Source organism: Trichogramma pretiosum, unplaced genomic scaffold, assembly GCF_000599845.2.
Source record: "Trichogramma pretiosum strain Unisexual culture from Peru unplaced genomic scaffold, Tpre_2.0 scaffold27, whole genome shotgun sequence".
Lineage (NCBI taxonomy): Eukaryota > Metazoa > Arthropoda > Insecta > Hymenoptera > Trichogrammatidae > Trichogramma > Trichogramma pretiosum.
The window spans coordinates 1,187,325-1,204,547 of record NW_019641694.1 but is presented as its reverse complement, the minus strand read 5'-3'; the positions used below and the strand labels follow the sequence as shown (position 1 = coordinate 1,204,547).

At 33.3% G+C, this 17,223-nt stretch overlaps 3 protein-coding genes across 6 annotated transcripts in view; 2 read left to right on the top strand and 1 right to left on the bottom strand.

Moving 5' to 3' along the window:
- Positions 1-4,261, top strand: part of LOC106648064 (dystroglycan-like) — a 49,707-nt gene extending 45,446 nt beyond the window's left edge. For all 4 annotated transcript variants that reach the window (XM_014364725.2, XM_014364727.2, XM_014364726.2 and 1 more), the window contains 6 exons: positions 279-424; positions 490-987; positions 1,058-1,415; positions 1,490-1,702; positions 1,778-2,654; positions 2,737-4,261. In XM_014364725.2, coding sequence (XP_014220211.1) covers positions 279-424; positions 490-987; positions 1,058-1,415; positions 1,490-1,702; positions 1,778-2,654; positions 2,737-2,960 — 2,316 coding nt within the window. In that variant the 3' untranslated portion in view covers positions 2,961-4,261. The remainder of the gene's footprint in view (positions 1-278; positions 425-489; positions 988-1,057; positions 1,416-1,489; positions 1,703-1,777; positions 2,655-2,736) is intronic.
- Positions 4,262-6,708: 2,447 nt separating this feature from the next.
- On the top strand, positions 6,709-8,998 carry LOC106648093 (tRNA (adenine(37)-N6)-methyltransferase). The gene is made up of 3 exons (XM_014364772.1): positions 6,709-6,958; positions 7,050-7,358; positions 7,420-8,998. The coding sequence occupies exons 1-3, from the start codon at positions 6,870-6,872 to the stop codon at positions 8,693-8,695; spliced, it is 1,674 nt and encodes a 557-aa protein (XP_014220258.1). The 5' UTR covers positions 6,709-6,869; the 3' UTR covers positions 8,696-8,998.
- Positions 8,999-9,012: 14 nt separating this feature from the next.
- On the bottom strand, positions 9,013-12,392 carry LOC106648092 (ribosome biogenesis protein BOP1 homolog). Its single transcript, XM_014364771.2, has 8 exons — positions 12,207-12,392; positions 11,224-12,099; positions 10,448-11,129; positions 10,133-10,342; positions 9,762-10,051; positions 9,580-9,679; positions 9,308-9,503; positions 9,013-9,230 (listed from the first exon to the last, which is right to left on the bottom strand). The coding sequence occupies exons 1-8, from the start codon at positions 12,255-12,257 to the stop codon at positions 9,077-9,079; spliced, it is 2,559 nt and encodes an 852-aa protein (XP_014220257.2). The 5' UTR covers positions 12,258-12,392; the 3' UTR covers positions 9,013-9,076.
- Between the last annotated feature and the right edge of the window lie 4,831 nt (positions 12,393-17,223).

Here is a 17,223-nt window from a genome sequence, read left to right as displayed (position 1 = left end):
ATCGTATTCAGTTTTATCATTCATTCAACAAGTATAAACCTTTTATTTTTATCTCTCAGTGCAAAGTCAACGTAAGGTTTTGTTTAAAGTTACCAAGGGTTTTCTTTGTATGTTATTATTGGTTAATTTGTGTATACACTTTAAAAAAACCACAAATTTTTCTATAATTATTTTGATTTTTTAAATCAATTATACATACTATACACTCGTACAATAAAAAAAGTAGGCAAAAAATTCTAAACATTTCGCATTTATATACTAATTATAACACATTTTAGAATACTGAAAAAACTAAGGATTCATCTGGATCGCCATCGACGAGTGTCACTGTATCGATGTCAAGCGAAAACCCCACGGAAAAAACTGTCCAATCGTCTCAAATTCCGATCGACAACTACAATATTTCTGCTTTTGATTCGTCAAGGTAATGGATCGATGAATTACTCGCGCAATTTAAGGAGTTATTTAACGATAAAATTGTTTGTGCAGTACACAACAACCAACGTTATCAACGTCTACGTCCACTGTGGCTCTTACGACATCAACAAGAGAACCTAGTACAACAAGCAGTACCACAACTACGACTGAAGCAACGACGACAACTACATCCACAACGATGCCAGAACCTTCGACGCCATCTTCTACCACCACAACGACCACTACAACAACGACCGAAGAACCATCCACAACATCTACCACTCCGAGTACCACAACTACAACTACGACTTCTACCACTACCACTTTAAGGACGACGGAGAGTTTCTATCCAAGAATTAGAAACATGGCACCTAAAGTAGAAAGGCGTCTGAAAAAGATACCCATTACTCAAGGTAAATCGTTGAGCTACACCATTCCTGAAGATACTTTTAGCGACCCAGAGGATGGAAATACACGCAAGCTGAGTCTGAGAGTCACCGAGAAAGGTGCTCCGTTGAAGCCTAGTCACTGGTTACAGTTCAACGAGCGCACTCAAGAAATTTATGGACTGTAAGTATTTTGTGCCCTTTCATTTTAAATTGTCATAAAGTGCATCACCAATGAATGATAAATTTCATAGGCCGTTAGAAGAACATTACGGAACATACTTATTCGAAGTTGAAGCTTCGGATAGCGAGGGTTTGACTGCGAGCGACAAGCTTGATATTTCTGTCCAACAACACAAACAAACTCGTGCGATCAATCATGAATTCACTCTATATTTGAAAATTGTCAAAAGGAGTGATTTTCCGAAGAATGTCGATTGGCAACTTGAAGTCATGCGTAATTTGGCTCAACTTTACGGTGACAAGGATTTGAGTTACATAACTGTCAGAGCTATAGACATCAATAACGATCAAGCTATTTACACGTGGACCAACGATAGTTTGATACGGACCAGCGACTGCCCTCACGAAGAAATCAATAAACTTCATCAAGTAAGTTGCATAGTAAACATTTTGTTGCTCAAAAAGTACATGAATGAATAATAATTTTCTATTTTTGCAAACAGATGCTCATTTCGAAGGAGAACAGTGAAGAGCCGAGCGACAACTTGATAAGCGTATTGGGACCGAAAATAATACCGAAACGTGTCGAATACCAAGGCCTTGAACAATGTCAAAAAACTAAAGAAACGAAGTTTAACGAATATCCTGTACCGAGAAATCAAATTGACCGTTTGAACGCGACCGCTGGTCAACTCTTCGTCTACAGAGTGCCAAAAGTAAATTAAAATTGTTTGTACTACCAGTGAAATTGTATACAGTGTTTAAAATAACAATTTTTTTGTTTTGCTTAGGACACGTTCTTCGATGAAGAAGACGGTGATACTCGAAGCATGAAAGCAACTCTGTTGACTGCTTCGAGAACAGAAATACCATCGTCGGATTGGTTACAATTTGATAGTAGTAATCAGGAATTCTATGGTGTGCCGATGGATCAGGACGTTGGTCAAAAAACGTATCAGCTTGTAGTTAAAGATAGCGAAGGTTTGGAAGCGACCGACAGTCTCGTAGCCGAAGTTCATTCAGCGCCATTTTATCGACACCCTTTGCAGATCTCCATGGTACTCAACATGCCGCGCAACGATTTCGCACATTCTGCGCTTAAAAAGCGTATATTTGTCGAAAAACTGCAGAAAGTCTATGGTGATCGCGACACGAGTGCTATATCCCTTGTGGAAATGCACGGTAACAACGATGGTACCACCATCTCATGGCGTAACATTACTTTGCCAACGCACGAATGCCCTCATGATGAAATAGCTCGTTTGACCAATGTCATTGCTACTGATCACAATGGAGAGAAAAATTTCACTGCGGCTTTCAAGCGAGAATTCCAAAATGGCCAACAACCTGATTTCATTGTATCACAAGTTACATTCAAACTTCGAGGAGTGTGTGAAAAGCAAATTTACGGCAGTCCGGAAAAACCGCCGATCGATGATTCTAGATCGGTTGGAGCTAAACACGATGATTTATACATAACTTATGTATTACCAGCCGTAATTATCGGCTCTATGTTCGCTTTAGCTGGCATAATCGCCTGTATTTTATATAAGAGAAAGCGAAGCGGTAAAATGAGTATAAGCGAAAAGGACGAAGAAAGACAGAGTTTCAGAAGCAGAGGTATACCCGTTATCTTCCAAGATGAGCTAGATGAAAAACCAGATCCTGGTAAGTTGGGGTTTATATTTTAGATACATTGTCAAGTTATCACATTCATCGATAATTGTTTAATTATAATTTAATTATATAGGTAACAAATCGCCGATAATTCTCAAAGAAGAAAAACCACCTCTACCGCCTCCAGAGTATCAGCGTGCCGAGGATGGTGCAGACATTCCCATGTTATCGAAAGAAAATTCCGAAGAGCCTTACCAACCGCCACCGCCGTTCGCGACGAATCGCGACAGCAATCGTCTGAATAGACCAAAACCTACGCCAACGTACAGAAAGCCACCTCCGTACGTGCCACCCTAACAGAGCAAGGATCGAAGCATAAAAAATAACAACAAGCACGCAAACGGCATCAGTAATAACAATATTAACAGCAATGGCAATGGCACGCTACACTCGCCAACTCGCAAGTACATGCTCGCGATGATCGGCGGCGATGAATCCACCGTTGTGACCCGTATTAAAAATGGCTTCTGTGAATCTCGCCGATGATCGCTTATTATTACTTAATTATATAAATATTAGAAGTGCGGAAGTGCATGTGTCAGTGTCTATATGTATGTGTATGTATGTGTATGCAAGAGTACGAGTTTTGAATGCTGAATTAACGTAGGTTCTTCCAAAGCTGGGGCTCTTCCGCAAACTTTTTATTTTAAATTTTCGATTCGGCTTTTGAACGATTTTTTATTGTTAATTTTCTGATCATGTTTAGAGATTAATTGTAGTTTGCCCGAGAGCCCATATTATATGTACGAGCATTGTATAATGATGATTTTTCAATTATGACAAGTGACTGAGCTCCGGTATCAAATAAAACAATACGCACACTAAAAATAACAAACCAAAGTTCAGGAGCGTCAACGAAAACTGACTTATTGGAAACTTCGTCGATCACGCGTTGCCTTTTGTAACGAACTTCGCGTTTAGCGCAAAACGAAACTAAGAAAAACCCATCATGATTCTCGTAAAATCTCATACTTGTGCATCGAAAAAAATTTAAAAGAAAATTTTACGTGGAAAATAATGAAATTATATAATGAAATAATCTTTTTTATTGTATATAAATATATGCGTTCAGTGAAGAAGTGCAGCGAAAATAATGCGAATGAAAATCGTTTTTTTACACTGGGTTTATGAAGTATTCGTTTCTATTGACGAATATTCGATGAAATTTTAGACTGTTTAATGTACTTTGAAAATTCTCGTAAACACTGCCAAACTTTGAACACAATAAATTGGCATTTTTAATTCGATCAAATCGTCTCCGTTTACTCGAATGAATTTTTAAAATTATACATATTATATTAAATGACTGTTCTCATTGTGAAATGTAATTTACAAACCTGCTTCCATTGGTACAATACGTATCAAAGATGTACTACCAGAGCGAAAAATTATAATTGTAAAATATGAATCTTCAATTTCTATACACTTATTGTGCATAAGTCTTATGTTTTAATAACTGTTGTACTAATTAATCATTCGATACTCTTCTATTTTATCAGTAAGTTCACATGAATTGTGAATATTATCTGTAATGTATGATAATGTACCATTTGAACAATTTCAAGCATTTAAAAATTTAAGAAATTTATAAAAACATAGCACTTTTTTATTATTATTTCATCCTATTTTTAAGATTTTTAAAATCTATTTTTTTCTTTTTTTTTCGACCAAAAATGAAAAAAGCGGTAAATTTTCAATCAATAACGTGAAACTTAGCTAGAAGATCTGGGAATATGATAATCTTGCAAAATGATTAATGTTGCATACGACGGCAAATTTATTAATCATAGAATTGATACACCTAGTTACCAAGCCAAAACTTTACTAATCATAAAGCCAGAAAGAGCATTGAAAGGGTATAATAGTAACATTTATGCGCGCTTGTGTACTATAGATCCGAATTTTTTTTCAAAAATGACATTTTAAAATCGGAATCTCAATCTCAAAAGAATATTATAGATACTCCAAAAGCGATTAAATATCGATGAAGTGTATGATTAATTTACGTAGTTCGTTTACACTTTAGTACATAGCAAACATTTTTCTCAAGTTTAAAAAAAATCACGAGCTACAACGTGTGTTGTATGGGTATAAATTATCCGCATATTAAATGGCGTCAATATTAAGAAATTTTGTAATTAGCCACAAATACGTTGGTGTGTTGACAGAACAAAAAAAAATAAATTTACAAAGGCAAATTGTATTAAGGGACTTAAAAATATACGTTTATAAAATAAAGCTGTTCTAACATCGATCTAACAAATGGTGATTTTTTCGAAACGATGTTTTAGTAACTCTGAAAAATGAAAAAACCTTGTAAATTTTAACTAAAATCATCGACATTCTTCGATGAAGTATCGACCGGTATTACATCGTAGGATACCGAAGTACATTACATTTTCGATAAAGTACTTGATTATATAAGATGTATATTACATTGAAGATACTTTGGAGTTTTTGATATTGATTATTGTAATTAAAACTTCATTTATAATGAAATTTTTTTAGAAACTATTAAAGACACTTTTAACGATATATATTACGTGTAAGTCTGACCTTGAAGTGTTTTATGTTCCACGAGCAATAAAATTTTGTGATTTGAAATTTAAAAGGTTCATGTACGAGGAAAACTGAATAAAATCTAAAAACCGTATACTTAACTCTTTCTCTCTTTCTCTTTCTCTTTTTCACATAACACATAGAATAATATATTGTATATGTGCATGTATTGTATGTATATATATTTAAATGTGTATGTATTAAACAATTTTGATCAGATTTTCACGTTAACTTAATGACATGAGTATCGTTGCTTAGCATGCGTTTATAGAAACATCGAAATATAATTATACATACCGAATATGAAAAATTTGATATACCTTTAATGAAATAACGGTTTAAAGGTACAAATGAGTAAAAAAATGTATAATAATCATATGCTGCGAATTGAGTATTCCATTGTGGGACCGAAGTAAAAGAAAACTTAACTGAAAAATTAAGAGGGTGTTAAATTTGAACCTTTTGTAAATACAACTATTCCAAATTCAATCTGGAGATTCTAATTACATATCCATTTATTTAGCATGTTTACTCTTCGCCGATTGTAAGAAAATCACGTATTGCTTCGCATATCGAACATATTTTAAAATAGTTAATAGATATACCGCCAACAGTAATAAGCCATTGTATTATGGTACTGCCACTTAAAAGTAAATTACAATGGGTAAACGACACTTGGAAATGACTTGACATTAAGTTTCATACATACAATGTATGTGCGCTAAAATAAAAGCTACGAAACATAAATTCTGGGTGTATGCGCAAATGCGCGTGTGTAATTATAATGAAAGTGATTTATCAATCAGAATGTATATCTGGACAAAATATTGTATACAAGCATACATGAAACAGTTAATAAAGCCATTATAAAAAATAATTTACGAATATTTTATTTTTAATACAAAATTCTATCTTATATTATTCCTTATAAGTAATTTATAGTTCAAAGGAGAATTAAAACTGTCTAAAATTAAATCGATAACAACTAATAAGCGGCGTAATCGGGTCTCAAAAATACTTGACCTGTTTACACTGGAGTAACGAAGAAAAAAGCAGTTTGTGCCTCATCAGATATAAATATAAAGGAATTGAGATAGTTTTTCCCGTGATAATAACTAAAAAGCATCGATCTTTACCATAAAATTTACGATTACGGTAAAAAAAGTTCAGTTGGCATTGAGTCACTTGCTATAAATGAGTTTTAATGGTCATTTATAAATTTTACTAAAAATTTTCAAAGTAGCCAAACGCTTTGCAATAATTTTTTTTTACAACTATGTACTAATAGTTTAAAAAGTGGTATTCCGAAAAAAGAGAATCTTTCCGCGGCAGCAGCTTTAATTATATATTTTCCTCAAATTATGTTTATCCTTTAATTACTGTTAGTAGGACTTAGTAACACTGATTCAAATAGTTGGTTCTTGTCTTGATTATCCACTGCGCAATGACGCGCAGGTGCACAGCACGTCTCAGTTGCAGACGTTTTTGCACTGAGTAATTCGTGAATCTGTAATAGATCTTTAAATCGAACATTCTATCGTTCAAACTTTTGAATGTTTACGTATTTGAAGTACACAGTTTTCATCGATAGCTGTCTATGAATGCAGATTTTTTACAGACGAATGGTTTGTATGACCCTGATTGACGATGGAAGAAAACTACCAAAATTTGGAATCCAACCCCAAGTACTTGATGCAACAGTTATTAATAGCGAGAACAGAAATAAATAACTTAAGGTTTTCATTACTATTACAACATGCTAGCTTCATTTTTTTAAATTAATTTTTTGTTGCTTTCATTTTTTACTATATGAATAATTTTTAACAGGCAACAGATAAAAGGTCTTCGGTATAGTCATGAAAAAGAAGTTGTTAAAATTAAACAACTTCTAGGAAATATTCCAATCACTGATTCATGCAACAGTACAGAACCTGCCAGCAATAATGTAAGCTTAGACAAAGAAACTCTCCAGTGTCAAGCCATTGGTACCATTTCTACTTGGTTCCCAAGTAAAAGGGGCACTCCACGACAGCCTGTCATTTGCAGTAAAGCCCCTGGAAAAATTGTGTTGAACAAAAATGTTTTCACTAATCCAGAACATGCTCTGCAGGGATTGGAACAATTTTCCCACATGTGGTTAGTGTATATAATGCAAAATATAAAACTATTATGAATTATTTACTATAATTTTTTTTAGGATTTTGTTCCACTTTCATAGAAATGAATCTAATCATGTCCGAGCTAAAATTGCTCCTCCTAGATTGAATGGAGTAAAAACTGGAGTTTTTTCAACTAGATCCCCCCATCGTCCCTGCCCTATTGGCTTGAGTTTAGTGAAAATAATTAAAATACAAGACTGCACTATTTATTTTGAAGGGGTTGACATGGTAGATCAAACGCCGGTTCTAGATATAAAACCATACATTCCACAATATGACAATCCTTCAAATGTAGAAAGAGTTTTACAAGCTGTACAATCAAAAGAAGACAGTGATATGGATGTAAAAAATATTAGATCTTTGAGTAATGAAGACCCCAATGAAAATGTCGATACAAGCCTGTATGACTTTCACTTGAGGAAAGATCAAAATTTTCCTCCATGTACTGCATCATCTTCTAGAGTATTTGCGTCTAATTTTACAGGAGAAATGACAAATTTGGAGTCAACAGAAACAAATCATGTTGAAAATTTGAGCAGTAATTTTTCTGACAATGCAGAAGGTGCTAATAGTCTAGAAGATAGAGAGCTAGAAGCTATCATGAATAACAGTGATAACTCTAATTCTATTAGTTATAATATTTCAAGCTCAGAATTGAATAGCCAATCTGAATTCAATATTAGAAATTCCAGACTAATGGATGGTGCTGATGGGCCACATTCAGGGTGTAATGCAGACATAAATCTAATCTCTAGACACGTTTCCAACTTAGGGCTAAACAATTTACCTTCTTCTTCACCTATCAGAATGGATATGCGTGAAGCACCAGATGGCGAAGAAGGTTTGGATCTTCAACAAAACGCTCAAACACTATCTACAAACAGAACTACCATTAATCAAATTTTCCATGGTAATTCAAGAGCAGCTAATTCAAATATCGACGATGAAGCCATTCGGGTGCCTGATTGGATATCTCAAGATCATAGTGCACCTTTAAATGTTAATTTTAATGAACGGTCTTTGATGCAACTTCGGGAAATAGCAAAAGATAAGTGTGTTGAAAAGAAACAAGCTGTAGAAAACGTTTTGAAAGAAGATCCTAGGTCTGTTTATTTACGGCAACGTTATGGTAATCAATTTTACACGTTTCTTATTCATGACCTGCACATCACTTGTAAATTTGATGACGATAGTCGAATAGTTACGGTATTTCAAATACGTCATGCAACTCGAACGTGCGATTGCGGCGAACCGGAATGGCAATGTCCAGGACATTCGCCGACTAAAAATTCAAGTGCTCATCAAAAACAATAGATTTTAGTGCAGCTACAATTCTAATAGACTATGCTAAATTTAATTTTCTACTAGTAAATATTTTTATCACAGATTATTTTAAATCAGATAGTTTCTATTCAAACTAGTTCAGAATTGATTCATAATGGAATTATAATTTGAGCACTAATTAGCTCATGTTGATAATGACAATTTTTGGGAATGTATAAGTGTGACCATGAAATGTATTCTTAGTGAAATATATGCACAAATTGATATTTTATTCAAGTAACAAAATCGGTCAAATGTACAAAAAAAACCATATTCCAACTTTTACAAAATATTCATTTCAAACGATTTTAAAACTAAACTTCCTATTTTAATAGTTTTATGTACAAAAATACAAAAGTTTTTGTGTTTGTTTTATGTGTATAAACGTATAGTTGAATCTGCACCTGCAGAAAAGACCCATGGTTGAATTGGATGGAATATAACATCCAAAATCCCAAAATCATCGAATGTTTCATGATCGCACAGTCGTTTTAGAGGCACAATAAGCGGATTTTGCAGTAAATCACTGAAAAGTATTGAACATTATGTTATTTTTGCCAAACAAGAATTTTTAAACATGTTATTATAGTTATTAGCACTTACTTGTACACCATGCCATGACACACTATCAATGACTTATCATCTGACCCTGAAGCAAACAGAGGATATCGTTTGTGATATGCTACTCCTCGAATTCCTGTACCATGGAGACGAAGTGTTTGATATGGCTTTGTGCTCAAATCTAAATCGAACCACAGCAATTTTTTATCGTATGTCCCAACAATTAAATTGTCACCACCTGATCAATAAATATGAATGTAATGTAAATTTTATTATAATTATAATATTTATTTTCCTTGTAATTATTTTCATACCTGGATGTATGGACATGGAAGAAATCCACTGAGATCCTGTCAAGAGTTTTTTTATCATTTCTTGCTGAGTAAGATCATAAATTCTGATATGTCTTTGAGTCTAAAAATTTTAAATTGTAAAATCGTAATTGTATGTTGATGAAAATAGTAGTAAAATGCAATAAACATGGATTGACACTTACGGCCACAAAGAAAAATGGTTTGATTGGATGGAACAGTACACATTGAACTTGTCCTCTTGGTCTACCAATAGGAATGAATGATTTTCTCTTTGACAGCTGATGAATGAGAATTGATCTATTTTGACCATCTGGCATAACTGTAGAGAAGTAGTCACCTTTGCCATGCCAGGTCACTTGTTTCACAGTTTTGAAATGTTTCAAAACAATTCTTATACCTTTTTTCCATTGGTCTGGATTATCTATTTCAGTGATTTGCTGCCACTGTACAGCAGCTTTAACTCTTTCAGAAACTGTAAAATATTATCTCAGCATTAAATAATCTGATTATGTTTGAAATTAATATTTGAAATAAACAGTACAACTCATATTACCTATAGAATCAGTTTCAGGAATAATTTCTAAAAGCTTGTCTGCTTTCTTTGCAATCAAATGATCTCCAACGCCAGAATTAATCAGCAGTACCTGCTCATCTGCTGCTACAGCAATTAAGGGTAAATTTTGATTTGGACACCAGGCAACACTTCTTACTACTCCGCCACAATCCACTACTTTCAAACATCTTCCAGTTGATACTTCCCACACTGAAAATTAAATTTAATTGAATAATCAATTTAATTGAGAATGAATCAAAAAAGTGATACTTGAACAACTTTTTGCTTTTATAATAAAGATGTAGAAACCCTTACCTCTTAAAGTATTATCATCACCTCCAGTAGCAAGGTATTGACCAGATGCTTCTACAGTCATACATCTCACCATATCTGTATGCCCCTTATAAATAATGGATTGAGTGGTTGGGAATGGCTGTAAATCTTTGGGACTTGGCAATTGAGGAACTAGTTCCTCTGGTTCAATAGTCAACTTCATTTTTATAGCTCTTGGACACAAAAACAGATCCAAACATCTTTGAAATCTTTCCTTAATATACCGGGGGTAAGAAGGTACATTTCTCAGCGCATCGTATTTTTGAGGAACAAAATGAAGCTTCCTTTTATGAGGTTGTGATTTAAGTTTGTGCCATTCTTTTATCTCTCGATTATCAAACAAATACTCAGTAGGAGGATTGTAGCTCTCAGCGTGTCCAGGTAAAAATCTTTTTGGTGCTGGAATGTGCTTTTGAATTCTTCTCATTTCTTCTGCTTGATCATCAGTTTTCCATAGCATGTAAAACTGTTGCTCATTTGGATTATTCTCTGCTCTTTCTTTCCTCAACTGAGCTGACGACTTAATCCATCCCATTTTCAAAGCATGAACCAGTTTTGAAACTTTTTGAGCTTCACTCTTTGATGGAAGAAATGATCTTTTGTGCTCAGGAAATTGCCTGAGTGGAGTTTTCATGACTTGTGAAGAAAACCATTCTACCCAAGGCTATAATGAATCAAAAATAAATCAAAACGTAGTAAATTACAATCAATTATTATAAATTATAGTTTAATTTTGTTAATGTAGAATTGTCACTCACTGCATATTCATCAAACTGAGCATCAGGAATTCTTTGCTTTTGTATTCTTGTGATAAGTTCAATATCAGCTTCACTAAGAACAACATCTTGCCCTGTTTGATAATCTTTGACAGTTCTCCAAAAATCAGGATCTTCCATGCGTTTCAAGAAATTTTCAAGCTGATCTCCTTTTTCAGGCTTCAAAATTTTTTTTCCATCCCAATTATAACCCACGTGTTCATACCCATCGTACCATTTCATGGGAATGTTACCTACAGTATTTCGAGTATCTTCTTCATCGGAAGAATCACTTGCATATTCATCTCTTTCACTTTGATTTTCAGCCAATTTTAATGCAACTTGATTTTTTAAACCAACTTCTGTGTTATTTTTGCTGACATTCTTTGCTTTTACAATTTCAGCTTTATCATCATTATTTTGTTTGGCTTTAGTTTGCTCGACAATGGAAACTTTTTCATTCTTTGCACTGTAGGGGACTTTTGTTTTGGGTTGCTTATCTCGAATGGTTTTTTTGGATTTTTGAACATTGTTCAACTTTTTGAGAGATGCTGTGACATTGCTCAAATTGTCCTCTTGGTCTGAAAATTCTCCACTGACTTCATGTTCTTCCTCTTCAGTTTCTTCATTAGAGTCAGCTTCACCCTCACTGTTATCTTTATCGTCGTCTTCATCGTCGTCTTCATCGTCGTCTTCTTCTACATCACTTTCGTCATCGTAGTCTTGTTCTTGATCATCGCCCTCTTGCTCATCACTACTGTCATAAAAATCATCTTGTTCGCTATGGTCATCGTACTCTTCATCACTATCAAATTCCCTAAAGCTAAATTCTTCTTCACCAGCCGAATTATTTTCAATTTTATCTTTAATCACAGGTGTCTGTGAATAAATAAACATATATTTGAGTAAAAAAATTTATGGAAGTGATAAATGAAAAATGAAATTTTATAACTATAGATATATAAGTAGTAAATCAACAAGTTTACCTCATTCTTTTGTGGCACTAATGCAGCCTGTTTAGCGCTTCTTTTACGCATATTTCTTTTTTTTTCTTATTTACGGCTTACTTACAATCGAATTGAACTAACAAAACACGTGGTATAATCGTCACAAAGTTTTAAAAAGCTGAGATGTTCTGATAGACTACTGCCGGTCTGGCTGGCAATGTCTTAAAAAAATCTGCCAACACGTGCGGCCAGCATTGCCGCGCGCCACCCAACTGAAGCATTACATATGTCAACTAGCAAGTAAGCGGCAAATTCAAAATAGTTTTTTCGTCTCTTCATTTTTTAATATGATCGTTTAGAGAATTATGTACATTTTTTCATGAAATGATAGTAAAAAGTTTTCATGAAATGATAATAAAAAATATTTTCATGAAATGATAATAAAATAAAAAGCTTCTTGAAATTTTACATTTTCCACATCAAAAGGAAAATTTGCACAACATTTTTGTGTAGAAAAGAACTAAAGAGTGAATGAAAAAAGCTATAAAAAGTCTGAATCAAATAATTCGTAATTCTGCGAATAAATCTAATATTACAAAGTGTTCAGAATGTCACGGGGGTCGTAATTAGGGTTCCGTCCGTCGTCGTTAGCTTAGAGTTAACGGGATGAGAGGAGGAGAGGTGAAATAAGTATACTGACAAGTAGATCGTCAACTTCGTATTATTGATAGTTGTTAATGCTACAGTCTATCTTCGTGTACTGACCGAGTCACCCGAGCTCGCCGCCACAAAAAGTGCCAATTCGGCAAACGGCACGCGAATACCGTGACATCTACTATCTTTCATTTTAATCGTGAATGGATAAATTTTTTTTTTACTATAGGAAAGTTCTTCATTTCCTGTAAAATCGAAAATTTTTGCAAAATTAGAAACGCAAGCTGATAAGTGTTGATGTAAAAAGTTTCATAATCGTTTATCCTTGAAAATTACGATTGTCTTTATAGTTGTAGATGCACTACCTGCAGAGTAAATTGCTATGTAAATAAAATAAGAACAATTAAAACAGCTAAAATAATATTATGTTCGACATCAATACTGATTTACATTCTGATAATTTTCTAGGCCATAATCAAATTCATTTGATGTAGGATAAAATATCTAGTTTTTAAATACTTTCGAAAAAGTTTTACTTTGTACATATTTCTCTTTTTTTATTTGTTTACTTATTTATTTATTTTTTGACTACATTAAAAATACGCCTCTGGTAGAAATGATGATCGATTTTCGATGTGTTCATATTTTTTTTAAAATGAGATTTTCCGAAAAAGGTTAAAAAGTCTAATTTTGGGATATTAATACTTTTTAAATTCCCATGTATTTATTTATCTTAAATTTTGTATTTGGTGCTGTACGTACACCATAATATGTCTTTATAGCAAGATACAAAATTTCAACTTTCCTTTAGTTACCAGAACCTACTTGTATGCCTTCAAACTTTATTTTTTACGATTAAATAAATTTTAAAAACGTCTCATTTAATAATTCTTCTAAAATTTAACGGGGTAACATAGTAAAAATTACTTTCGGTCAAAATATAATTTTTTTCTGAAGTATTTATCTCAGGGCGGCATCTAAATACTGCAAATTTTATCGTATAATTAAAAGAAATTCATGATAGACGCAGGTTAAAAGTTTTCTATGAACTGTTCTTGTAGCTTCTGCGAGTCAATAAGCACATGACATAGATGTAGGGATGGCTATTGGATAGGTTTTAAAAGAACAAATAATACACTTTGAGAAAAAAATTAACTTTAGAGAATAAAAAATATCCAATCAAATAAGACTTTATAAGTACGTCAAAATAAGAGTCTGTTGATGATGTAGATATATACCTAATATTCAAACTATTTATTCAAAAAAATGTGTAGCACAGTAGTCATAAAGTTCTCGATTGAGACATTTTTTTTAAGAGAAAAAACAAAAAACTCAAAAATGCCATGCATATTTTTTTAACAAAATGGATGCTATTTTAAATGGTGAGTTCTGAAAGTTATAACAAATGAACAAATTTGAAGAAAAAGCCAATCTTCCAGAAAACTGAAAAGAAGAAAAAGCACACAAACAAAATATTAATCAGATAATTAAAGTTTGATTTTAAAAAATGTATTGAAAAGAGAAAGGAACATTTTTTAAAAATATAAAGTGAAAATTGTTTATTTTAATGTACTTTCAAGCTCTGAACTAAAATTGGCAATTTATAAAATTTATCAAAAGGCAATTGAAGATGTTGAAATTATTCTAGCTGCAAATTAATATGCAAAAAAGTGCTCATCTAATATGCAATTAAAACTGTCTAATGAAATTCATATTTTTTGTAAATGTCCAAGAATTTGCTCATCTCACAAAATTTAAATGAATCCATAAACGCGAAACAGGCAATTCCACTCTACCAATAAAAATGCTTGGCCCGTTTATATAGAACGTTTATTTCCGTAAGTACTCATTGATAGTCATACTCAAAAATTCGATTTCTTTCAAAAATGTATTATTTGACCTTACGTCAGCATGATTCTACGGATCGGATGTCAGATACTCTACACTTCTATTATTGGCTATTATTTTTTAAGGTACCAAACACATCTGTGGATCCATTACAAATGGCTGATGCAAGTTTATCTAATTAGGTATCATCTTTCATGGTTCATCCAAATGTCATTTTTGTAAGAGAAGCTTTTACGAAGAGATAACATACTTAAAAATTGAATTTATTATTTGATGAACAATGTTACTAATATTTATATAAATTGTTTTTTGTTGAATTAATACATTTAATCATTTTTAAATGATTACAAGTTTTCGAAAAAGTAACAAAAATTGTTTTAATTATAGAGACGCTGGAACGCAATTCATGAGGAAAGTTAAACCATGCGACACCCTTATAAGATAAAAATATATAATGATGATGAAATAGTTTTATAACAAGCACTTTTTTCATCTTGCTGATTAGGCTGAACTTTAGAGTTTCGCTGCATCACAAATTATAAAGTAGTTGTTTCATATCCTAAGAAGTATAAAAAAGTAAAAAAATATGCTTTCTTATTAAATGCAAAATTTGTAAAATAGCATTCAATTTGTAAAAGTTACATTTTACGACTTTTCTTGCATTATATAGTTATTTCCAGAAAACAGCGAAATTATCTTTTGAAACCTTTCGCTGTTATTTGTCATTGGCGAGTTTCTTAAGAAAATTGAAAAATTTACGAGGTTTGTAGAAAAATAAATGATTGTACAATTGGCATAATACAAAAGCCTATACCATGAGTAAGATTGTGTTGGAGATCAATCGATTTAAAGAAAGGTGCAGACAGCGGGGAGGCGTAAAACCCATCCGTCAAACTAATCAGTTCCATCTACAAATATTATTCTCGTAAATTGGAGGCTCGTCGGGCACATTATACAATGAAAAAGTTTAGATCAGCCGAGTAAAGCCTGAATAGGTAAATTCATGTCGTCTTTTGGTCGATAAGATATACGTGAGTTGTCACCACACATGGCGTAACTTGTTTGCTACTCGTTTCAGCCAGTCAATGAGCCTTTGTAATTTCTTTGGTACACAAGATGACGCCGAAAAATCTAGGCTCAGTTTTTATTTGATTATTTAAAAACTTGAGCCATTTCAAACCATTGCTGTAAAATTAATTTGATATCAACACGATGATCTTATAATGTACTTAAAAATTGTGAGTGACAATATTGCTGAATAAAATAATTTAAGTTGCCAAACTATATTTTAGAAAATTGATTTTCAGGAATAATAAATGACAATGGGTGAAAAGTTGCATTGGACGAGGGAAACGAGCGAGTCACTGGAGGAAAATTGACAAATTACACATGCACAACTGAATATTTTATAAAAGCAGAACAAAAAAATCACGTGCTTCCAGAGCGTGTCAGACAAATACTTTTCGCGTGCAAGCATTACCTTGAAAGGAAAAATCACGGCTTATTGTCTTTTTTTGTTTTGGCGTAAAAAAAAGTTGTAGTCGATTGTCAACGGAGGGTCATAAAGGGAAAAAAGATACCGATTTCCTTGTATTTTGCGTGCATATTTTCAAGTACATTGTTTTCTTAATTAGCTCACGAGACTGGAGTGGATATCGATGAATTGTTACATAACCATTTGATTCGTGTTTTAACGAGAATATAGCTGAATAATTCCGAAAATACAGATTTTCTCTCTATCCATCAAACTAGTATTGTAAGATGACGTCATACGTTTTGCTCTCGAACCCGTTCCAACTAGTCGAATAATGAATAATCTCTTTATCTATTAATTCTAATAGACGGAAAACCCGTACGCGCATAGTGTGAACAAGTGTCCGATTACTCGATAGAAAATACACCAATTTTATCGTAATACTGTACATATAAGAATAGACCTTTGGCCAAGTCTCTCAGCACTCGAAACAAACTTTTAAAACCTGTTCTCGGTAAACATGGGCTCGCGAAGGGTAACCCCCATTTAAAGTGTTTACTCGTACATCGAGGAATGGAAAGAAACCACGGCAACGTACTTTCACTCGGACACGAGTGGCCGACTTTTATACTAGGTAATGTGATACTATGAAGATGGCTATATGCTGGACCCGCGCACTGACACAATGATTGATCGGATGTCCGATGAAACTATTTCTCAATTAGAGACATTTTTTTGATTAACGAGCTGCTACCATGCATGCGATCGATTAAGTCAAATTATGTTAATGAAGATTTGAAATGCGATGCCTCGCTAGATATGCAACAGATTGTAATTTGAAACAGCGATCGAAGAGGTGCGAAGGAAAAAGACGAGAAAAAAAGAGAAAAGTCATCTTGATGGTGGAAAGTGTCATCAGTTGATTTGATAAATATTAAAAAGTTGGATTGTAGCTAATAGTCATGAGCTATCGTGCGTCACGATGTGCCCATAATTATTGCACAATGTGGCGGTGCGTGGGTGCGTATATGTATACGTTTGAATGCGCTGATAAATTGGTTGAAAATAGCATCGCGCACG

Bases quoted from the DNA above. Each gene is read 5' to 3' on its own strand.
- LOC106648093 (XM_014364772.1), top strand. From the start codon at position 6,870: ATGGAAGAAAACTACCAAAATTTGGAATCCAACCCCAAGTACTTGATG. The intron at 6,959-7,049 runs GTTTTCATTACT...AATTTTTAACAG, and splicing joins ACAGAAATAAATAACTTAAG to GCAACAGATAAAAGGTCTTC. The intron at 7,359-7,419 runs GTTAGTGTATAT...AATTTTTTTTAG, and splicing joins GAACAATTTTCCCACATGTG to GATTTTGTTCCACTTTCATA.
- LOC106648092 (XM_014364771.2), bottom strand. From the start codon at position 12,257: ATGCGTAAAAGAAGCGCTAAACAGGCTGCATTAGTGCCACAAAAGAAT. The intron at 11,130-11,223 runs GTGAGTGACAAT...GATTCATTATAG, and splicing joins CTCAGTTTGATGAATATGCA to CCTTGGGTAGAATGGTTTTC. The intron at 9,231-9,307 runs GTAAGTGCTAAT...AATACTTTTCAG, and splicing joins TGTCATGGCATGGTGTACAA to TGATTTACTGCAAAATCCGC.